This window comes from Paroedura picta, chromosome 1 (genome assembly GCF_049243985.1).
Source record: "Paroedura picta isolate Pp20150507F chromosome 1, Ppicta_v3.0, whole genome shotgun sequence".
In the NCBI taxonomy this organism is placed as follows: domain Eukaryota; kingdom Metazoa; phylum Chordata; class Lepidosauria; order Squamata; family Gekkonidae; genus Paroedura; species Paroedura picta.
Window position 1 is genome coordinate 50,636,098 of NC_135369.1, and position 25,279 is coordinate 50,661,376.

The window sequence follows — 25,279 nt, forward strand, 5'->3', positions numbered from 1 at the left end:
ACATACAACAGCGCTGCTCATTACTACAGCCTTGTAATTTCCCAATTATTATTGCCAAGACAAGATGACCTTTCAATCATATCTCGCCTCCAAGCTTTAAAGGGCTTCCCTTTATAAAGATACAAGATAGAAAACCTTAACAGAGATACTGGACTGGCTTTAACCATTTGAGGCTGAGCATAATCTGTCTGTTTCTCTTTTGTCTTTAAGACTATTGGTTCTTCAAGACAGAAAGTGGCACATTCAGCCTCTCAGTGCCAGAAGAGAATTTGTCCTATACTTGCAGCTTTTCATGCTTCTCTCTCTCCTTCCCATCTACCAGCAAACCTATATTTATCTGTCCCCATGTTCACTTTTCTCTTCTTCCCTCCACCTGGCACTATCCAGCTGAGAAAACAATGGTCCAGTTGCACAATATGAGCTGCTGGACCAGACTCAGCTGTGTAAGAGGGCATGCAAAGATTTGAGAGGGCACCCTATTTTTCTCTGTGTCCTTTTCACTACACTATTTCTTCTTTTCTTTCTCCTGGCAACTCCTCCAGATCCTCATTTTTCATTGTTTCCTTCTGTTCCTCCCACGTACGAACCAAGCTACCTTTAATCTGCTCCACATCATGAGCTCTATTTATTTACTTCATTATATACTACCTTTTCCATAAAAGGAGCCTATAGCAGCTTACATCATTTTTTTAATCCTCCATTTTGTCTTCACAATAGCCCTGAGTCCTCTCATCAAAGTTTAAAACAAGATTGAGGAAACCCTTTCTGTCTTGTAGTTGCCTAGTAATAGCCACAGAAAGCACTTGCTTCTGTGTCTATTATTTGGGTAGGTTAACCCCCTACTCTTTGTTTAAAAAAGATTTCATAATTTTCTGCGAATCTGGGGCTTTCCTCAGATTTGGAAAAAGATGTATCTTGGCTTCAGTCTCCAGATTTAACTATTCATTGATTTGACCACACTGAGATGGGCAGTCAGGACTTACCCTGGGTAACTGAACAAAAGGAAGTGAATGAGACTGACTTCCAAATAAAAATAGAGTAATCTGCTGCCCCATCAGAATGGGTATGGAACTCAAGGGATTTGGAAGAGTATAACTGTTTAAGCCTCCACTGTAAAAAATACAAAGATGTCCTAGTGTGGCAGCGACTAGTCAAAAATCTTGTGGGTGATACATAGTGCTTCCAAATTTTCTCCCTTCATACACCTCCCATTACTAGGTATTCATGAGCATTATCAGAGGTATAGGGGGCCATTTTTCAGAAGGAATTGTTTTTGCAAGGGAAAAAGCAGGCTAGATATATAAAGACTTCGGGGGAGTTTTTAAAAAGCATGAAGCCAGCTGCAGAACAGCAATACTAAGAAAATCTTCCAAATAAGACTATTATTGTGTTTTCTTGGTTATGACATACATAAACACAAATAAATGAACAAGGGCAAACAATACCCAAAAGAGATTACTAGAGGTTACTGGGGGGGGGGGGGTCTATCTGAAATCTGAGTTTTAGTTAATTACTGTTGGCTTAGGAACAGATGTTGTATGTCCCAAAGCACACTGCAGTTCAGACTAAATGATCATAACAGTCCCTTGTGTGCTTAAAATCAATTATATTGAGTCATGGAAAAATATAACATTTGCTATATGGAGACCTGGTTGGTAGAAGTTTAAATATTAAAGCTGTAATCAGACCCTAGAATTAACACAGGTAGCACTTTGAAACTGTATTAATTATTCTATCCTGCACATTGTTTTTATTTACTAATTATTATTACCTGTTCATCAGAAATTATTTCAGCAAATGCATAATTTTGAAGGACATATCATTTTACAATACGATTATTAAATATTTGTTACATATCTCAATAAACCTAAAAAAAATGAAACCCTGTTATCAGAAAAGCAATATTAAGAAACTTCCTATTATCACACAGCATATAGGATATTTATTTCAGTCAGTTTCCTACATTGTGTTCCAAAACTGTATTTAACCAGGATGCCTGGAAAGCAAATATTCATTACACCAACAAATTATTTGCCATCATGAATGGGCAATGGAAATGCTGGTAAAACAAAAGAGCATTCATTTAAAATACAGTACATGGTGGGTACTGTTAAGGCCTGGTTCGTTTATTTCTATGGGAAAGAACTATATGTCTAATTTCCCCATGAAAACTGAAGCAATGGCTAGACTGTATCTCATGCTCAATATTCTGATGCTCAAAGCAATTACAGATGTACCTTGCTATATTCATAAACCTATTGTTAAAGTCTAGTATACAGACTTTAACGATACCATTCTAAGCAGCCTTCTAAACACACTGACGTCTATGGACTCAAATGGGAAATAGCATTTCTTAGGATGGCACTGTAAATGATGAATCCAGACAAACTGTATATTCAACATATACAGCCAAACTGTATATTCAACAATGTTGTCCAGAAAATGGTCTGGGAGAGAAAAGTTTGTTCAGCCACAAAAACTATGTCCCTCATAAGTAGCCTGTCTGCATGGTACATGTAGCAAGAAATCTCATTTTACTTCTGAACCATGCATTATGAAACCAATTTCTTGTCATACCAAGGCAAATTCATACTAATAGAAATAAATAATGCAACACCTCCTCCTAGGTCTGGAGATGAACATAACAGTTCTATGTGACATGTAGGGCGTCCCTGATTTCTGTTTCTGAACACAGTTTAACACACAAACACAGCTTCCAAAGGTTTCTTGGATTGGGGCTAGATGGGAATGGGCAGCACACAGAAGGAAAGTGTCATGGGTCAGCTAGCTCCAGCAGAGCAAGGTGATGCAGAGGACTCCTCTGAGGAAGAGGCAGTAAGCAGACCTGACCCAGAGCCACAGCTAGTGACAAAGATACTGCAGGAAGAGACAGTCTCTAAAGAGCCAGACATAAATCCACAGCCAAGTAGCAATATAATGGCCCCTCAGCCCTGAGTAAGCAACAAAGAGTTATCTGTCAGCCAGTTTATCTCCCATCACCAGAGTCTCCGGAACAGCCCAGAAGGAAGATAAGCTGGGGACTGCAAGATAGAAGGTGTAGTGCTCAATTGGCAGTAGGAACAGGGCTGCGGTATCTGGCAGGTGATTAGCATGATATATAAAGGCATCAAACTTGGGAGTAATTTTGTGGAAGCACTGTGGTTTTTACTGACCTTTTAGTTTGGATCGATTCCCTCATCTTTGACACAGACCGGTGCTCTAGAGCGGGGGTCCTCAACCCCCGGTCCACGGACCGGTATCGGGCCGTCAAGGCCATAGTACCGGGCCGCCAGCGGCCGCACCTGCCTCGCCCCCCCCCCGCAGCGAGAGGGGGGGAAAGAGGCAGGCGTGGCCGCCGGCACACCAGCGACGCAAATGCGCACATGTGGAGCTGCTGCGCAGGCGTGTTTGCGCCCCCTGCTGGCAAAAACGTGTACGCGCAGCAGCTCTGTGCATGCGTGTTCCCGCCACCTAGTGGTGAAAACGCGCATGCACTGCAACTGCGCGTGCACGTTTACTCTCCCACCCTACGTCTCTCCCACCCTCGGAGGCGGTCCCCGACTACAAGAAGGTTGGGGACCGCTACTCTAGAACTCTAGGGGAATGGACTTTGACTAACATTCCCCTATACCTTTGAGCCAATGGCCTGTTGATATTATCAAAATACTAATATAAGGAAATACTGTAGGATTTTTCCACACTGACTAACTTTCTCTACTGTTACAACAATCTTATATTGGAGGATCAACCACTGAAGAAAACTTACTGAAAACTGAAATTATCTAGAAATCGTTATGGTTGATTCTTTATGTATATTAAAAATTGTATTCAAATTGAATATACACTGTTAGTACAAGAATATTGCCTTGGATAGGTTCCTTGTTTTTCTGTTGGTATTCTATTGTGAACCTTCCTTTTTTCGTGTTGCAATCTTATTGTGAGAACCAATAAACAAGGTAGGGGACCAAAATCTTCGCCTGGTGCTGCCTCCAAGTACTGCCTTTGTATATATAGAATTTCTTCAGCTTAGCAGCCCTGATTGACCTATCTTCCATGTTGTTGTTGTTGTTGTTGTTGTTGTTAGTTGTGAAGTTGTGTCTGATGCATCGCGACTCCATGGACAATGATCCTCCAGGCCAGTGGTCCCCAACCTGCGGGCCGCGGCCCGGCGCCGGGCCGCAAAGGCCATGGCGCCGGGCCGCGGCTCCCTGTCCCCGCCCCCCCCCCGCAGTAAAAAACTTCCCAGGCCGCAAGCTTGCGGCCCGGGAAGCTTCTTACTGCGGGGAGGGCGGGGAGAGGGAATCAGGGCCAGGCCGCGCCCGCGCGGCCCGTGGGTGCGGCCCGATCCGCGGGCGCGGCCCGATCCGCGGGTGCGGCCCACGGGCGCGGCCGGGCGCGGCCCGAAACGTGGGCGTGGCCCGCGCGGGCACGGCCCGATGCCCTGCCGGTCCCAGCCTAATAAAGGTTGGGGACCACTGCTCCAGGCCATTCTGTCCTCTATCATTCCTATATATCTATCTAACCCAGTTTTAAAGCCACCTAGGTTGATGGCCATCACTATGTCTACTGATAATAAATTCCACAACTTAATTATGCACTGATTATTTAAGCATCTTATTTTACCATTCCTGAACCAATTGCCCATCAACTTAATTGGATACCTTGCGTTCCAGTATTCTGCAAGAGAGAGAAAAAATTTTGTCTGCTGTCTTCGGCTAATGTATAATTTTAGAAAGCCCTATAATGTCTTCCCTAAGCCATCTCTTTTTTCTAAAGTGAATAATGAATAATGTACCATGACTACCATATTTGCATAGCTTTCGTATTTACTCAAACAAGGGTCTTAAAATCTAGAAGAGCTCATAAGTAAGCAGAATGTTATGATACATTCATAAGATTAACGAATTCGATTTCACAGCATCTCATATATTGTGGTAGTCCTAATAATCATAAAAGTAAGCATTTCTCAATACAATGACAATTCAGTTCACAGGTACTTCACAATGTCAGTAAGACATGATCTTCCATTAAACTATTAGCAGTTAAACGGTGTAAAAAGAAATGAATGGTGATCACAGTTCAGTGTTTCATTATTCATCTTTTTCCATAAATGCTTACAGAGTATAAACATGTTCATTTTTCATTATCAACTAAGCAAACTCTTGAGAGCCAGCCTGGTGTAGTGGTTAGGATTGCCGACTTCTAATCTGTCAATCTAGATTTCATTCCCTGCTCATCCCCCACATGCAGCCAGCTGGCTGACCTTGGGCTCACCACAGCACTGATAAAGCTGTTCTGAATGAGCAGTGATATCAGGACACTCTCAGCCTCACCCACCTCGCAGGGTGTCTGTTGTGGGGAGAGGAAAGGGAAGGCGATTGTAAGCCGCTTTGAGACTCCTGGTAGAGAAAAGTGGCATATAAAACCAACTCTTGGAATTGGAAGAGCTATAATAATTTGCAAAAATATGACATGATCGGATACAGAACTGATCATAGCGTCCACAATACCTCTTGGTTGCAAAGTTCCAGAACCACCTACGAGTCTGTTGGAAAAATGCTCAGTACTAAATGGATTTCTGGTCCGTGTATTCTTCTGTTCACTTATTAAAAGGTTATTGCTTAAAAGATAATGGGTTGGATCCTAATATATCCAATTCCACTGGTATTTGCACCAGCTTGAACTCATTTTGATAACAAAAGAGGCAGGAGGACAATTCTGTCTTCTTCCCCCTACTCCCTCCAATTGCCTGTGTTGCAATGCAGTCCCCTTTTCAGCACTCAATGGTAACTCATAGGGCCTGAATAATAGGCACCCGGGGTGGGGTGAAGGGAGGAGAATTATGGTGTTCGCTATTTTATTTTGGTTTGGACTGAAATGTGTGCAATTATTTTTGTAACAGTTATGAATCTCAAGGAATGGTTGAATTTTTTTTAAAAAAAACCTTCCCCAATTCCCAAGAGTTTCATGAACCAAATTCAGAAGAAATTATATTTTAAATCCCTGTATTCCCATCTCAAACAATGATCAAGAACCAGAGTAGGCCAGAAACATTCACAATGTTTGCAATTAATGAAGTACAGAGTTAGAACTCTGAAGGGTATGACAAGAAATCTAGAATTGGGGGGCAGTGTTATGCATGGCTAATCGAGGGTTTCCCAAACTAGTTTGCATGGGCGTCATAATGCTTTTGCGAATAAGATAGGGCCTGAGCCCAGAAGGGCTTCTGACTGGTAGTGCAAATTAAAATAATGTTGCTATGACAGCAGCTGCCACCACAGTGTTGGTTATATTATCACTTTTCCCCAATGTATTCTTTAAATTACTCCCCTTCTCCCCTATACTTGGGCTACCCTCTGTATATATCGTATTTGCCGGCGTATAAGATGACTGGGCGTATAAGACGACCGCCCAACATTTCCACTCAAAATATAGAGTTTGTTACATTACATTACAGTACTATGGGCCACTATGGGCAGCTGTGTCTATCCCAACTGAAGTGCACCCGGCGTATAGGACGACCCCCCCACTTGGAGGCATGTTTTTCAGGGGGGAAAAGTAGTCTTATACGCCAGCAAATACTGTATGTGTGGCTCTACCTTTCATGGCAGCCATTTTTTGGCTCCACCTACCATCCTATGTCATAATTCCAGAGATGCCCAAATGGTTGTGGACCTCTGATCTAAATAGAACTTAGAGAGCCTCTTGTGGTGTAGAGTGGTAAGGCAGCCGTCTGAAAGCTTTGCCCATGAGGCTGGGAGCTCGATCCCAGCAGCCGGCTCACGGTTGACTCAGCCTTCCATCTTTCCGAGGTCGGTAAAATGAGTACCCACCTTGCTGGGGGGTAAACGGTAATGACTGGGGAAGGCACTGGCAAACCACCCCGTATTGAGTCTGCCATGAAAACACTAGAGGGCATCACCCCAAGGGTCAGACATGACTCGGTGCTTGCACAGGGGATACCTTTACCTTTACCCTTACCATCCTATATCATAATTCCAGAGATGCCCAAATGGTTGTAGACCTCTGATCTAAATAGAACTTTAGGCAGTCAGACTCAGATTAAATTCCCTAACCCTCACTCTGACTTATATTACCAATTTCCTACACAATTCATGCCCACCAGTAGGAAGCCAAACACCTTTAACTTTTAAAATAATTACTAATTTTATTCTTTATACCCCTGACATGTTTTAAAATCTTAAGGTCTTACCATGTGTAATTTTTATATCCTGTTCTATGACCATATAAATAAATTATTATTATAGTAATAATATAATACCAAAGTATGCTAAGGAAACACAGGGTGCTAAGCTTCATAAAAATCGGGAAGGACACAGTGAGATTGACAATTTTTTCATATTTCTTAATGTGTTCAAATAAACAAATTTCTCCCACCACCTATGATTCTACCACTCTCAAAATTTCAAACATCAGTGCTACATAACCATACAAATGTTCAAATGCAAGTGGGAAAAAATCTGATGGATCCCACATGGCAAGACTTTCTTTTATGAACAGCAGACTTCTCTGCATTATACAGAAAGCTGCTTTCAAAATCTAGTGAATCTCAGAAGCAGTACAGAAGAGCTATTGTTCAAAAATAATACAAGTCAGGAGCACAGAAAACCACAAGTCTGCATATAGTAGCACACAGGATCAGGGCCACAGCTGACAAGTTCACAAATTAGTCAGCAATGCCTGTCCATATTCCAAAAACTGCACTTAAAATCACATCACAAATCAAAATATTACTGTAACTTTTCTAGCACTGTAATCCTCAAAGAACAAGAAAACTTACCGTATTTGCTGGCATATAAGACGACTGGGCGTATAAGACGACCCCCCAACATTTCCACTCAAAATACAGAGTTTGTTACATTACATTACAGTACTATGGGTAGCTATGTCTATCCCAACTGAAATGCACGCGGCATATAGGACGACCCCCCCCCACTTGGAGGCATGTTTTTCAGGGGGGGAAAGTAGTCTTATACACCAGCAAATACTGTACTTGAGGCATAACTTTCATCTAACAGGCATAAGGGGGAGCAGTTGCATAGATTAAAAATCCATGTGGGGGCACATAGGGCTAAGGCAGTGGTCCCCAACCTTTCCGAGGCTGGGGACCGGCAGGGCATCGGGCCGCGCCCCCGCGGACCACGCCCGCGGATCGGGCCGCGCCCGCGGGCCGCGCCTACGGATCGGGCCGCGCCCACGCCGCGCCCGTGGGCCGCGCCCACGCCGCACCCGCGGATCGGGCCGCACCCGAGCCGCGCCCGGGCCGCGCCCACGGATCGGGCCGCGCCCGCGGATCGGGCCGAGCGGGCGTGGCCCGCACAGGCGCGGCCCGGCCCTGATTCCCTCTCCCCGCCTCCCGCAGTAAGAAGCTTCCCGGGCCGCAAGCTTGCGGCCTGGGAAGTTTTTTACTGCGGGGGCGGGGAGAGGGAGCCGCGGCCCGGTGCCATGGCCTTTGCGGCCCGGCACCGGGCCGCGGCCCGCAGGTTGGGGACCACTGGGCTAAGGGACATATCTACAAACCAAGGTGATACAAGGATGCAGAAAAAAAGGCTTATTTTATGAAAATCAGATGATGAGAGAAAAATGAATCCAAAACGTTATGAATGGTGTTTGTGCATGTATAGATACCATATTAAAATGCCAGAATTTAGAAGACAAAAACAGGTAAGATTGCCTACCCTACCACTCACACGCACACAGCACAATGGATTTGAAGGATAGCAAGAGGGGGAAGGGATATCAAAGTGGGCAGGCATGCAAACAAATCAAGCAATGAAATGTAAGCCAAAACAAACAAGGACATAAGAGGGCAGCTGCCTGGAGAACTGTGTGACATACTAGGTTTTATAGGGCATACAAGCCTACTCTTTTTTGAGCAGCTTTGGGGTGATTGTGATCTACTAAGCAGTTCGTAAATTATGCTCCAGCTATGTTGTCTTCACCATCCATGAATCCTACCTTGATTGATAATCTGCATATTTTAACTGTGATGTATTTTTGATCATACTGTATTAGTTACTATTGTAATATTTAAGTTAATATTGTATCTGTTGTATTTTTATTAGCCTGATGTGTTTTATATGTTGTTAGTAACCTCAAGGCCCATTTAGGGAAGAGGGAGCAGGATATAAATTTGATTAAATATATAAATAAAATTCATATGGGTATGCAAGGAGAAAGCAGGAGACAGTTGAAGGGACATGTTAGATGCCACAGCAGTAGTGAGGAGAGGGTAGTAGCAGGATTTTCTCTTCTCTGTGATTCTTTGCACCCCTCATTCTCTATTCCCCTATGCAATACAAGCCACACCGAACCTCCGGGGAAGAGCAGGGTATAAAATAAAAATAAATAAATAGGAAACACTGAAATTGTACATTCAAAGGTTAATACCCCCAGAAGAGCTCTACGCTCCGCCACCTCCAACTGGCTACGGATCCCTGCCCTGGCCCTAAAGAGGCACGTTGGGCCTCAACAAGGGCCAGAGCCTTCTCGGTCCTGGCCCCCACCTGGTGGAATGAGCTCCCCGAAGAGATCAGGGCCCTGCCGGAACTTCCACAATTCCGCAGGGCCTGCAAAAAGGAGCTCTTCCACCAGGCATTTGGTGGGGCCGACTGAGCCATAACACCTACAGGTGCCCCACACTGAGGGATTGTCAAGTTATTGTTGAAGTGCCGTTCTAATTGTTCCAGTTGATATGTTGTTATTGTTATACTGTTATATTGATTTTGATATTGATTTTGATATTGTTCTATGTGAATGTTTTATGTAAACCACCCAGAGCCGTAGGGAAGGGCGGTATTAAAATATAAATAAATAAATAAATAAATAAATAAATAAATAAATAAATAAATAAATAAGCAAACAAGCAAATAAACAAACTATGTAAGCGGTTAGGATTATTATTTATTTATTTAGATTAGATTTTCATACCGTTCTTCCATAGGAAAACAATTAGTCCCATTAGGCTATGAATAGAATTCAGAATACCTTTATTCCCATAATGCCATTAGGCTATGCAGGAACACACATATGAACGTCTCTACATCCATACCCAGCAGGAGACAAATAAAATACATGTTTTTTTTTTAAGAAGTCTACAAATCTTGGTTCCTTCACACAGTAGCCTACTCTCCAGAAGAGGTTTGGTAAGCACCACTGTACTTAACATGGGGGGACAGGGGGACGGGACACAACACTATAGGCAATGAAATATGCAATTTAGTCTATAAAACACAGTAAGAAAAGGAATAGCATTTCCCTTAAATTACAAGAAGCTGAATTTCATTTAAGCACTATATTGCATCAAGGAAACATGCACAGAATGGCAGTAAATTAGGGAAGAGACTGCTAAAAATCCATTGAGTAGACAGGAGACAAAGCGTTTCCATGGCACCAACAGAAGGCAGTTTAATCAGGAGGTTCTATCAATAATGTGATTCCATTTTGTGTTCTCAGTAGCTTCTTACCTGATGTGTGTTGCAGGAAGAGACTCATACTGGCGAGACAGAAACAACTCCCTGTGTTTCAACTGATGTTTCTGTTTATCAGTCAAATCTACCTCTTTAGGAGCTTCACATTCTTCTTCAACTTCTTCTACAGGAAGGAAGAAAGGAGAAAACTGACATTATCTTTAGACACACAATTGCAGACAGAATCTTTCCCCCTATGACCCTCACATCTTGCTTTAATGGAATTGCTTTTTTCATTTCTTAAAAACAAGTGGACACTGTTTCTTCTTGCAACCCAATTTGATTTCTAAAGAAAAGGGCCTGTTTGGGGGGGGGGGTCAATTTAAGGAGTGTGCTGCTTGTCCTACATGAGAGGGGGACTTCCCCTGAAATGCCAGTCTTTTATTAGAGAAATATGATTTGTTTATATCAGGCTTAGAAGTGTTTCCTAAATGGGTGGGAGATAATTATTTTAAAATTAATTTTAGTATATTTTTAAATGTATTAAACAATCATCGGGTGATGTGACCCTCTCCAAAATGGCCAGTGATGGACCTGGAGAGGATGGGAAGGGGAAGGGACTCTGGGTGGGCATGTAAAGAGCTATTCTTTCAAACTATATTCTGCACAATTGTGCTATTTACGGGGTTTCTCAATGCTTGAAGAATGTTTCAGGGGTTTCTTAATGATAAAATGTTGGGAAAGACTGGTTTATATATAATAAAATCAGAGTCCAGTAGCACCTTTAAGACCAACAAAGATTTATTCAAGGCGTGAGAGTGCTTGCACTCGAAAGTTCACGCCTTGAATAAATCTTTGTTGGTCTTAAAGGTGCTACTGGACTCTGATTTTATTGTGCTACTTCAGACCAACACAGCTACCCGTCTAGTTTATATATATGCTTAATAGTCTCATCTAACAAAGTATTTAAATAAATTTAAGGAAAGAATATTAAAATGCATGTTTTTATTGTATTTCCTAGTTGCCACTATCTACAAGAGGACTGCAAATAATGATACAGAGAATAAAGTATATTAAATAAAACCATTGTTAAAATTTTTCACTTAACATTAAGGAATGGACTATAAGAGTTGGATCCCACTAGTTCCGGCCAATAAAAAAGGCTATGATGGAAAACATGAACAAAAGCCAAATAGGATAATGGTTGTAATAAGATGGTGAACTGGCTGAGATGCAGGGGAAAAGCTGGCTGGAATCAGTCCCCATTTCATACATGAGGATAGGACCCACAGGAATGGCTTTAAACTGTGTAGAATGGTACCAGCTAGATATTCAGGAAAAAAATTCCAGTCAGAGTAGTTCAACAGTGGAATTGGCTGAGTAAGGAGGTGATGAACCCCCCCTCACTAGCGGTCTTTGAGCAGTGGCTGGAAAGATGCTTACTGTGGATGCTTTAGGCTGATCCTACACTGAGCAAGGCATTGGACTAGAAAATCTATATGGCCCCCTTCAGACTATGATTCTATAATTCTAAATCTTCTTGTGGATTAAAAACTGGTTAATTAACAGGAAACAGAAAATGAGTATAAAAGGACAAGTTTCACAGTGGAAGGTGGTAAGCAGTGAGGTAATCCAGGGCTCAGTACTAGGTCCTATACTTTGTAACTTTTTCATTAATGATTTGGAGTTGTGAATAACACAAGGCACAAAAAGGCACAAAAGCACATATTTTCTCTCTGATTATATGACGGACACATACTAGCTCTAAGACTATTATGGATGAACACGCAGGAGCAACAATTCAACAGAATAAAGTAAAGGTATCCCCTGTGCAAGCACCGAGTCATGTCTGACCCTTGGGGTGACGCCCTCTAGCGTTTTCATGGCAGACTCAATACGGGGTGGTTTGCCAGTGCCTTCCCCAGTCATTACCGTTTACCCCCCAGCAAGCTGGGTACTCATTTTACCGACCTCGGAAGGATGGAAGGCTGAGTCAACCTTGAGCCGGCTGCTGGGATTGAACTCCCAGCCTTATGGGCAAAGCTTTCAGACAGCTGCCTTACCACTCTGCGCCACAAGAGGCTCTCAACAGAATATATACACATAAAAGCCAATGCCTGCTTGCTCAGATCATACACTTGATTGCTAGATTTTATCCAATACAATAATCATGTAGTTGAGTCTCGCATGTTCATGTCCTAGACTGTTTACGCACTGGGAACTTCACTGCCCCAACTCCCATACAGGAGCACAAATCAGGGGTGGATGAGGCCCACTGGGCCAAATGCTCCCCCGTGTGGGTGCAGGAAGAGGTGGGGCAACCTGCAACAACTGAAACTCCAGCCTGAAGCCCAGCATGAAACCTCCAGTGCGTAAACGGTCCTATTGAAACATTACACACAAAAGAGTGTCCAATAACCCTGGAAGTACAACAGGTAATCCAGGAAGATGACAGTAGTATAAAGCTCCCCCTTCACACATAAAATAATTTTTACACGTGGGCCAGGATAAAGGTCCTAAGCCTAGCTGTCTCATTCACAGTTAATTTTCAGTTGACAAGGATTTTCATTTTTTGGTTAAGAAGAGGCTTTCAGTCATACTGGTAACCACCTGCAACCTTAAGTAATACAAAACAGGCACTGGCTTGTCACCTAATTCTGTGAACAACTCCACATATGTCTACCCATGTTAGTCTGCAAGAACAAAATAATACAAGTGTACACTTTGTACTAGGGTTGGGCGCTTCAGCCCAAAGCAGCCAGCACCACATTGCGGGGGGGGAGGGGAGGTGCGGGTACGGATGCATCAACTGGTGCATCAACTCTCATGCCGACCCTCCGCCCCGCGACACGGCGCTGGCTGCACCCAACCCTACTTTGCACTTTAATGACCCCAAAAACTTTATTTCAGCATAAGCTTTTGCTTACTAGAGCACACTTCATTAGATGGTCTGACTCACAAAAGTCACAAAAGTTACGCTACTCCCTTATCCTTTCCTCTTCACCTCTTAATAATTGGGGGAGGGATGGGATTTTTAGCCGCCATGTTAGTAGATTGATGTTTTAATGGGAATTTTAATGGGATTAGTTGTTGTGACCCGCCTCGAGCCTATCGGGAGAGGCGGGAAATAAATCTAATAATAATAATAATAATAATAATAATAATAATAATAATAATAATAATAATAATAATAATAATAATAAAATCTTTTCCTGGAATATACAATGTTAGTCTTTAAGGCGCCATGGGACTCATGTTTTAAATTTGACTCCTTCAAATTCAACTGTTGTGCAAGGAACTCTTTTGACATCCAGGAAGGAAGGAAAGTATATATTGTCCAAGGTCCTAATGGAAAAAAATGAACTTCTCTAATAGAAGTCATGAAATAAACAGATGGTAGATGGACTCTAAGCAAGGAACACAGTCTGAGAGAAACAGCTATGCAACTGTTAAAAAAATTTAAGTGAGGAACTTGAGAGAGAAGAATACTGGCAAGCACACAGAAGGGTTTGTTCTATTAAAACAGCATTTGGGAAATATGAGTATATTCCTCCAACTGGATGGTTTTGCCAGTCATGCAATAAGCCCCTACAGTTTGAATATTCAAACACAAAGACTACATCTTAACTATGGAGGTAACCAACAGATCAGTGGCAGACTACATGCTTTGCATTCAAAAGATGACATTCAATAGTCAGAATCTCAAGTTTGAGGATCCCAGGCAGAAAGTCCTGGAGAGTCATAGCGAGCCACATGACTGGGCAGTCTAATAGAATGCTGCCTTATACAGAAATGTAGGGAAAGAAAAACTTCCTAATAATTTGTTGTCAGGTAAGACATTCAGAAACTTCATTCCAACAACAACTATATGCCCAGCATTTATTTAAAAATGAATACATCTCAGCATTATTTTTCTCAAATCCAACCAAAGTTTCATATTCTTGTAATGGTTTTTATTTCAGCTTACCCTGATTTTTTAACACTTCTAACTAACCATGCCTTCAGTTACAAATTATTATAATTACTCAAAACTTTCCCCTTGGCTCATTAACTGGCTTTTCAAGTATATCCAGATCCACTTTCTTCTAAGATCACTAGAACCTCAGTTATTCCTCAGAATTATTAATGACACCTAGATTTTCTATTAATTAGTCTTCTTGCTCATTTAATTAGTTTATCTATTAAACTCTAAGGAAAAATGAAAAACATGTTCAAGTAAGGTATCTAGATGAAACTACTTCTCCCACTTAAAAGAGTGAATTTGTTACATCCTGGACATGGTTCTGTGCCAGAACACTGATCCAGATTTCAAAATGCAGGAGTTTCAAAATATATTGGGAAATCAGGATCTGCATTTCAGTTCTACCACAGAACAATGTATGATGAACACAGGAACAATCAAGGTAGCTGATCCACAGGCTGACTTCATAAGCCTTCCTGACAAACAAGTAAGAGGCTCTCTGTTGTTTTCAGATCTACACAAAATTCCCAATATATCTGGGATCCCCCCCCCCCGCCGCCAGTTTTCCTGAGATAACCCAGATATATTTGGGAAGCCAAAATATACCTGCTAAGGTATTTTTCAGATATAATTTTGGCTTGTTTAGCTCCAAATGTATACTCCTAGAAGACTGGGATAAAATGTAATTGAATATAACACTCATCCACTGGAATATATATATATATATATATATATATATATATATATATATATATATATATATATATATATATATATATATATATATATATATATATATATACACATACACACACACACACACACACACACACACACACATTTTCAAAGATCCCCATACCTTTCGCAGACAACTGTTGTTAAGTATAAGGTGACCAGATTTTAACATTGGTAAAGTGGGACACCATTGACTGGGGGGGTTCTTGATTAAAAATGTGGTCTATATGGAGCAACAAAAATTTTCATAGAACACAAAAATAGTATTGTAACATATATATTTTTAATTTCAACATAAGTACAATTTGCCAGGTGCCCCCAGATGTCCCTCCAAAAGTGGGACAATCTGGTCACATAAGTTAAGTAGGCAAAATTGATTACCATAGAATTTAGTGCAGGATGAGCAAGGAAGTTGCAAAGAGATAGCTGAACTAACTGACATCCAAGAAATGTATTAGCTGTTATAAGGGATAGCACACACCCTTGCACTTATAGATGCTATGCCCCTCTACCATCCTATTCTATCTGTTTATCTTGTTCACCCAGCAGGTAATTCTGTTAAACCTATTTTACCCACCTAAGCACTGCTGAGAGTGGCCCACACCTACTCCAAGTGAAGCAATCACTATTTTAATTAGATCTTATTTAAAACTGTACCCCTTAGAAAAATCTACCCTGTCCTACAACAACCCTGTTGTGAATATAAATATACTAGCCTAATGTATGTATGCTACATGTACATGATGACACCAATAATGACTCATGAGTGGTTATGTGGCATTAAATTTTGTTAGACTTGATGGTACCGCTGAAATCCTGTTCATATTATAGTCACCTCCATTCACTTCAGCTTCCAAATGCCTATCTTGATAATCTCCACATATTATTTTCCATGATCACCACCCTGAGACATCAAGTGAGGAGCAGCATAGAAGCCAAATAAATGCATGCATACATACATACATGCATAATACATACATACAGTCCCTGCAGAGGAAATCCTTTATGTGTGAATTAATGTGAACCTGCATAAAAGTCTGAATGTGTAATGCCTGTTTTGGGTCTAAGTATGTGGGTTAAGAATCCTGAATTAGTAGAAATTGCTCAGCACTCTTATACCATATACACACTGAGCAAAAACAACACCCCCACGTACACGTTATTACCTATTATGACACACTGAGCTTCTGCATTAATTTGAAAGTGTTTCTCTGACCCTGATACTCATGCGCCTTGTCCATTTACATGGGATCCCAAAATGACCACAGCCCCCATGATTTTTTCTTGTCCTAGTTCCAGCTTTTGGCAGCCCTGCTTTGCTATAGGAATTTTGAAACAGTACCAAATACAACAGTCATCAAAACTACTAACCGTAAGAGCCAAATTGCTACATCACTAATTTCTTCTTCTCTCTCTCCATATACATACACATACACATATTTCCCTGAAGAACTTATAAGCATTGCTGAATCAAACCAAGGCTGGCTGGCTATGGGCAGCTTAGAAGCAGGACATCACGCAAATTCACCCTTTCCTGTTGTTTTGAGTAGCACCAGGATTTTTAGAGGTATATTTACCCATGATTGCTGTTAATAAAGTTGGTTATCATTAATAATGGCAACTTCCAACTAAACTATGCAAATGGCAAGTGAGCAATCAGTAAAACACTTTCTTTCGAATAATATGTGAAAACTAGTAATCAAGCCCGCTGCGACTAATGCAGTGGGTGCTAGGGCAGGCAGCCCCCGGGAGTCGCGCGGAGCGCGGCTGCCGGGGGCTGCCTCGGCCGGCGGCCTGACGCGGCGAGAGGCGCTTCGCGCCTCTCCCCGCATCAGGCAGCCGGGCAAGGAGGAGGAGGAGGAGGAGGAGGAGGAGGAGGAGGAGGAGAAGGAGAAGGAGAAGGAGAAGGAGAAGGAGAAGGAGAAGAAGAAGAAGAAGAAGAAGAAGAGTTGGTTCTTATATGCCGCTTTTCCCTACCCGAAGGAGGCTCAAAGCAGCTTACAGTCGCCTTCCCATTCCTCTCCCCACAACAGATACCCTGTGAGGTGGGTGAGGCTGAGAGAGCCCTGATATCACTGCCTGGTCAGAACAGTTTTATCAGTGCTGTGGCGAGCCCAAGGTCACCCAGCTGGTTGCATGTGGGGGAGCGCAGAATCGAACCCGGCATGCCAGATTAGAAGTCCGCACTCCTAACCACTACACCAAACTGGCTCCACTACACCAAACTGGCTCCGCGCGACTCCCGGGGGCTGCCTGCCCTAGCGCCCACTGCATTAGTTAAGGATAAGAAACAGCACAGTATATAAATGTAAAACTGTATACACGTTCAAATAAAACACTATAGCTCAGTGGTTTTTAACCTTCCTAATGCCGCAACCCTTTAATACAGTTCCTTATGTTGTGGTGATCCCCAAGCATAAAATTAGCCAAAGATCCACTGTTCATGATTGTATATAAATTGTTTTTCCCCCAAGGTTTCTCAGTTCTGCCTATTGTTCCACTATGCCAATCTCACTCTTTTCTGCTGCTCCAGACAGACAAATGCTATATTTCAATTTACGCTGCAAGGATGCTGTGTGGACGGCACACCCCATCCCTGGCCAAACTGCTTGCCCTGCCGTGACCCCTGTGAAATTATCATTTGACCCCCAAAGGGATCCCGACCCCCAGGTTGAGAACCACTGCTGTAGCTGAAGCACATTTAAACTAAGTATTAATTATCATATAAATTTAACTAACAAACAGAATATACCTGTTTTTGGGCAAAATAATGAAAGAGCTCTAATGCCTTCACAAACATGATTTTTGCCAACAATTTTAATCAAGGTTTTCTGCTTGGCTTGCTGATTTTAATCAAGGGTTTTTATTTGCTTGTTTTAATCAGTGATGTAGATCAGAGTGATTTGAAACCTTATACCCTTGGTTTCTCATTTAAATGAGAAACACTTTCAATCTATAAACAGAAATGAGGAGCAGAAAGTGCTAGAAGGGCAGGAAGTCAGCAGCAAATGTTGAATACACACTTTACAATCTACTTTATGCCAATAAAGGTACTCTGAATCTACACACTTTACACGTTTATCCTTACTATTTTTAGAAAAAAAATAATTTAAGTTCTTCAAACTGCTTTTATCAAAGCGCAGGAGACAAATCCCTTTCCATTTATCTGTTACTGTTACAAGTTTAGCCTGGCCAACCCTGCCCCCAGTACTCAGTGTGATTCCCCCCTCCCATCTATCCTCTCTGTAATAAGACTGAGGGAGAATCACAGTGCTAAGGTGAGCTTCATGGTGAAATAGAGATTTGAACCTGTGACACACCTTCTGCCCTACACCCACACTAGCCATCACACAACCAGTAATTATGTAAGCAGAGCCATCAAGCAAAGCTGTTTTCATATTCAAATGCTAAACTTTCACATTTAAATGCTAAGCTCTGCATAAAAAAACAGAGTTAAGTTCAATGACAGTTAACTGTGGTCAGCAAAGTTAAAATGACTTTAAAATAATTAAATAAAATACTCAAACTAATTTAAGGAAAGACTGATAAGAGTGGGGAAGTGACTATATCTTATAATAAGATGCAGGCAGAACATGACAGGAAAAGTAGTCACAGCAGACTTTAAAAAGGAGAAACCCCATCATCATTTTAGCAACACTGAAATCAATTCACATGCAAAATACACTTTCTTCTCTGTAGACACAAAAATAGAGGTAGAACTAATGTTTGACGTTAACATATAAACTATAAACACATGATAACTGCTGGGGGGGGAGAGTTTGACCCTGCAATTCATTTGAATTGGATACTTATGCGTGACACAATATCATCTGACTCATTCTCCAATACCAACACAATAGGCCGTACTAAATCTATAAAGAGATGAAAATTCCAGGTGAAGAGTCAGCCAACAAAGATAAAAAATAAGAATTGCTGTGTGCATGATTTTGGTTTCAGCTTAACAAACTGATTCCAGGCCTCTATTTGAAGCCAGAACGTTTTTTAAAACTCCCATACAAGTAGGAGAAACCAAAAATAAATAAACAGGCCCAGAAATCTGGCCAATTTGTTTAGATTCTGCTTTAGGCATGGATAGACTGGGCATACTATGCATATAAAAAGCTTTACATAAAAGCAGCTAATCAATCTGTTGGGAGACAACATCAGAAACCCTGATGCCAGCTAGAAATTTGAACTTGGCCAATGGCACGTTTGTTAAGTGATCCTTATAATGACTTCTAATATAGACAGCTTAACTCACTTGATAGTGCACAATCATGAATAACCCTTCTAAACGCATTAAGATTTTTAAAAACTGGCATAAATTCTCAAGTTTTCCAGTTATTTGGGCTAGGTTGCTTTTAGTATGCTAATGATACCCAGCTCTATATCCTGATGAACAGCCGCTCAGATTCACCCCCAGAGATTTGCTAGATGCCTGGAAGCAGTGACAGAATGAATCAAGCAGACGCCTGAAACTGAGCCCTTCAAAGACAGAGGTCCTATGGCTGGATAGGAAAGGACCATGCAAGGAAGTACATCTACCCTGCCTGGATGGTATACAGCTTATAACTGTGCAAACACCCAGGAATCTGATATGATCTTCAATATCTTACTATGGAGGCACAGATCACAAAGTAGAATGGCTAGCGTTCTACCACCTACACCAAGCCACACCAAACCTAGCTGGCCCTGGAACACCTAGTCACAGTGATCCAACATGACAGTAACCTCTAGTTTGGGCCTCTGTAACTCACTATATGTGGACCTGCCCTTATCCCTGATCCAGAAACTACAACTGGTCCAGAATGCAGTTGCCTGGGTCCTCACAGGAACACTTTGGAAGGCCCATATCCAATCTGTGCTCTGGCACCTGAACTGGCTTCTGGTGGAATTCCAGATCAGGTTTAAGGTATTGGTACTTACCTTCAAGGCTATTCGCGGTCTGGGTCCAGCATACCAGAGGTACTGTGTCTATGCCTATGCCCCATCTGGCAATACCAACCAGTTGGTGGTCCCTGGCCCCAAGGGAATACATGGGGCCTCAAACAGGGCCAAGACATTTTCAATCCTGTCTCCTACTTGGTGGAATGAGCTCTCAGAGGATATCTGGGCCTGATGGGAGTTGCCTGGAAGATAGAGCTCTTCCTCCATACTTTTGGTTGGGACCAGTGACTCGTCCCCCTTCAAGGATCGCTGCCTTGTTGTGGCAAGGGGGCTTGCGTAGTTCAGTGAAGCTATGAGCTATACCGTGCAGGGCCACCCAAGACGGACAGGTCATAGCTGAGAGCTCTGACAAAAGGTGATCCACTGGAGAAGGAAATGGCAAACCACTCCAGTATCTTTGCCATAAAAACTCTATGGACAGTTCCAATAGGCATAACGATATGACGCTGGAAGATGAGCCCCTCAGGTCGGAAGGTGTCCAATATGCTACTGGGGATGAGCAGACGGCTAGTACGAGTAGTGCCAGAATGAATGAAGCGACTGGGCCAAAGCCGAAAGGATGCTCAGTTGTGGAAGTAACTGGTGGCGAAAAGACAGTCCGATGCTGTAAAGATTTTTATTCCATAGGAACCTGGAACGTCAGATCCATGAATCAAGGTAAGCTGGACGTGGTCAAACAAGAAATGTCAAGACTGAACATCGACATTTTAGGAATCAGTGAACTAAAATGGACAGGAATGGGTGAATTTAATTCAGATGACCATCAGGTATACTACTGTGGACAAGAATCTCGCAGAAGAAATGGAGTAGCCTTCATAATCAATAAGAGAGTAGGAAAAGCAGTCTTGGGATACAATCCCCAAAATGACAGAATGATCTCAGTTCGAATCCAAGGCAAACCATTCAACATCACAGTGATCCAGGTCTATGCCCCAACCACTGCTGCTGAAGAGGATGAAGTTGATCAGTTCTATGAAGCCCTACAACACCTTCTAGAAGCAACGCCAAAAAATGATGTGCTTATCATCATGGGGGATTGGAATGCTAAAGTAGGAAGCCAAAAGATAACCGGGATAACAGGCAAGTTTGGCCTTGGAGTACAAAATGAAGCAGGGCACAGGCTGGTAGAATTTTGTCAAGAGAATACAATGGTCATAGCAAACACTCTTTTCCAACAACCCAAGTGACGACTCTACACATGGACATCACCAGACGGTCAACACAGAAATCAGATTGACTATGTGCTCTGCAGCCAAAGATGGAAAAGTTCTATCCAGTCAATAAAAACAAGACCAGGAGCTGATTGTGGTTCAGATCATGAGCTTCTTGTTGCAAAATTTAGGCTTAAATTGAAGAAAGTAGGGAAAAGCACTAGGCCACTCAGGTATGAACTAAATCATATCCCCGACGAATACACAGTAGAGGTGACAAATAGATTTAAGGAATTAGATCTGATAGACAGAGTGCCTGAAGAACTATGGACTGAGGTTCGCAACATTGTACAAGAGGTAGCAACTAAAACCATCCCAAAGAAAAAGAAATGCAAGAAATTAAAATGGCTGTCTGAGGAAGCTTTACAAACAGCTAAGGAGAGAAGGGAAGTGAAAGGCAAGGGAGAAAGAGAAAGATACACCCAATTGAATGCAGAATTTCAGAGAAAAGCTAGAAGAGATAAGAATGCCTTCTTAAATGAACAGTGCAAACAAATAGAAGAAAACAATAGAATGGGGAGGACCAGAGATCTTTTCAAGAAAATTGGAGATATGAAGAGAACGTTTCATGCAAAGTTGGGTATGATAAGGGACCAAAATGGTAGGGACCTCACAGAAGCAGAAGAGATTAAACAAAGGTGGCAAAATTATACAGAACAACTATACAAGAGCGAGCTTAACATCCCTGATGACCACAGTGGGGTAGTTACTGACCTGGAGCCAGACATCCTGGAATGTGAAGTCAAATGGGCCTTAGGAAGTCTGAGCAACAATAAAGCTAGTGGTGGTGACAGCATTCCAGTTGAACTATTCAAAATCTTAAAAGACGATGCAGTAAAAGTGCTACACTCAATATGCCAGCAAATTTGGAAAACTCAACAATGGCCACAGGATTGGAAAAGGTCAGTTTACATTCCAATCCCAAAGAAGGGCAATGTCAAAGAATGTTCAAACTACCGCACCATTGCACTAATTTCTCATGCTAGCAAAGTTATGCTCAAAATCCTACAAACTAGGCTCCAGCAATATGTGGACCGAGAACTTCCAGAAGTACAGGCAGGATTTCGAAGAGGCAGAGGAACTAGAGATCAAATTGCCAACATACGCTGGATCATGGAGAAAGCTAGGGAGAAGAACGTCTACTTCTGCTTCATTGACTATGCTAAAGCCTTTGATTGTGTGGAGCACAACAAATTGTGGCAAGTTCTTAAAGAGATGGCATCTTAGATGCCAGAGCATCTTATTTGTCTCTTGAGAAATTTATATGCAGGTCAAGAAGCAACAGTGAGAACTGAACATGGAATCACTGACTGGTTCAAAATTGAGAAAGGAGTTCGGCAAGGCTGTATACTGTCGCCTTGCCTATTTAACTTGTATGCAGAGCACATCATGAGAAATGCGGGATTAGAAGAGTCACAAATTGGGATCAAGATTGCAGGGAGAAATATCAACAACCTCAGATATGCAGATGATACCACTCTAATGGCAGAAAGTGAAGAGGAACTAAAGAGCCTGTTGATGCGGGTGAAGGAGGAGAGTGCAAAAGTTGGCTTGAAACTCAACATCAAGAAAACAAAGATCATGGCATCCGGCCCTCTCAATTCATGGCAAATAGATGGGGAAGAAATGGAGATAGTGACAGATTTTATTTTCCTGGGCTCCAAGATCACTGCAGATGGGGACTGCAGCAAAGAAATTAAAAGACGCTTGCTCCTGGGGAGGAAAGCTATGGCAAATCTAGACAGCATCCTAAAAAGCAGAGACATCACCCTGCCAACAAAAGTGTGTTTAGTCAAGGCTATGGTATTCCCAGTTGCAATGTATGGCTGCGAAAGTTGGACCATAAGGAAGGCCGAGCGTCAAAGAATTGAGGCTTTTGAACTCTGGTGCTGGAGAAGACTCTTGCGAGTCCCTTGGACTGCAAGGCGAACAAACCGGTCAGTCCTAGAGGAGATCAACCCTGACTGCTCTTTAGAAGGCCAGATCCTGAAGATGAAACTCAAATACTTTGGCCACCTCATGAGAAGGAAGGACTCCCTGGAGAAGAGCCTAATGCTGGGAGCGATCGAGGGCAAAAGAAGAAGGGGACGACAGAGAATGAGGTGGCTGGATGGAGTCACTGAAGCAGTAGGTGCAAACTTAAATGGACTCCGGGGAATGGTGGAGGACAGGAAGGCCTGGAGGATCATTGTCCATGGGGTCGCGATGGGTCGGACACGACTTCGCACATAACAACAACAATAACAAGTGACTCGTAATATCTAAGGGCCCCCTGTTACATGAGCTGTCACCCCTCCACTGCAGACTGGCACACCTGTGCCAACTCTTCCTGACACTCCTGCACAGACCCTGGCACCAGAGAGAAAAAGTCAGGTCAAGCCTTGCAAAGCATAATGGGAGAGCAACTAAAACCCACTTCTCGCTCTCAAGCAGGACTTGGAGCTAGGATTCCCCCAGCACACTTGCTTGCAAACAAAAGAGCAGTTTGTCAGCACATCTGGCAAGTATACAGAGACAAAGGCACCCCATCCAAAACACCCCTCCACCCAGCCAAGCACATTGTCTTGTAAAGGGAACTGGCCATCCTCTTTTCAACCCCAAATATAATTCAAGAAATGGTCTTTGTCCTTTCTTTTACCACTATCCCCAGGCACAAGCAATCATCCAGCATTTACCAGAAATGGGCCATCAGCCCTTCTAGATAGGGAGTATTTCTTCATATTCCGAGCAGCTAGTTTCTTTGTCTCAGCAACCCGTTTCTTTGTTGGGGCTAAGCCACGATCGTTACTGGCCATCAAACTCTTTGTCCAACTCCTGGACAAAGTAGAATTTGCCCCCTATAACCTCAGGCCACACATTTCCTTTAAATATTGGGCTCCCACAGCCACAAAGTGCAGTCAGTTTCCAGGCTACAGAAACGTTGTTCGATGCTCGTCTTGGTCCCTCATCTGTCGCCCCAAATTGCTTCCCTGGACGTCCAGAAATCTGCTCCACCCAGAAGACAAGTAGATATAGAATCGTAGAATCATAGAGTTGGAAGGGGCCATACAGGCCATCTAGTCCAACCCCCTGCTCAACGCAGGATCAGCCCAAAGCATCCTAAAGCATTTTTAATCAACCCTTAGTATAGGTGCCATCCCTGTAAACCTTTTCCTTGTGTGCTAGTGGCTAGGAAAGTATATTTCTATGCTAGAGTGCACATGTGATGTCTTTGTCTAATTAGTGTGTGTTAATAAATTCCTTCCATGTTTAGATCGCTGTCCACTTGGTTCTATCTCAGTGACGTAATTATCCAGTAAACTGTGCAATAAAAGATCTCGCGTTAGGCCACACTGCCTCTTGATGGTTCAACCAGCTAATTCTCCACAACTAAATTTAGACACGTGACCTTACAGAAATACATTTGCCGTAACACCCCCATGAAGCCACAAATCGAAGAGTGTTCTAGAAGTACAATGGAAATTGTCAAATGCAACCCTGACAAAAATTCCCAGACATGGGAGTCCTTTAGAAGGGAGGGGGATCTTCTATTCTCCTTCTCGTCCAGTGGTGAGGCCAGCTCCCTTGGTGGAAGTTATTGTGGCCCTGAACCATAAGCCTGGTGGAACAGCTCCATCTGTAAAACTTATTAAGGTCCAACAGAGCCCTGATCTCTTCGGAGAGCTTCTTCAACCAGCCTGGGGCCAGCACCGAAAAAAGCCCTGGCCGCGGTTCCAGGCCAATTTCACCTCTTTTGGCTTTAAGGTGGTTTTATAACTTTTACTAATTATAACCTAATTTAATAAATTTTAATTAATTATTGTTGTATTTTCACCAATCATTGTTCTATGGTATACAATGTTCTCCACAGACCTGAGTCAGCTTGCTGGGAGGGCAGTATATAAACTGAGCAAATAAATTAATTAATTAAGTGTGATGAAAATGGCTTTGAATTCCACCACACAAAATCCTTGTTTATCTTCTAAGTGGTCTTTATATAGTCCTGAAAATGGTTG

The 25,279-nt window shown here is 42.4% G+C and overlaps 1 protein-coding gene across 4 annotated transcripts in view; it reads right to left on the reverse strand.

Moving 5' to 3' along the window:
* The window catches only part of MTA3 (metastasis associated 1 family member 3), a 201,811-nt gene that overhangs the window by 145,855 nt on the left and 30,677 nt on the right, over window positions 1–25,279 (reverse strand). For all 4 annotated transcript variants that reach the window (XM_077337772.1, XM_077337780.1, XM_077337798.1 and 1 more), the window contains exon 4: window positions 10,488–10,614. In XM_077337772.1, coding sequence (XP_077193887.1) covers window positions 10,488–10,614 — 127 coding nt within the window. The remainder of the gene's footprint in view (window positions 1–10,487; window positions 10,615–25,279) is intronic.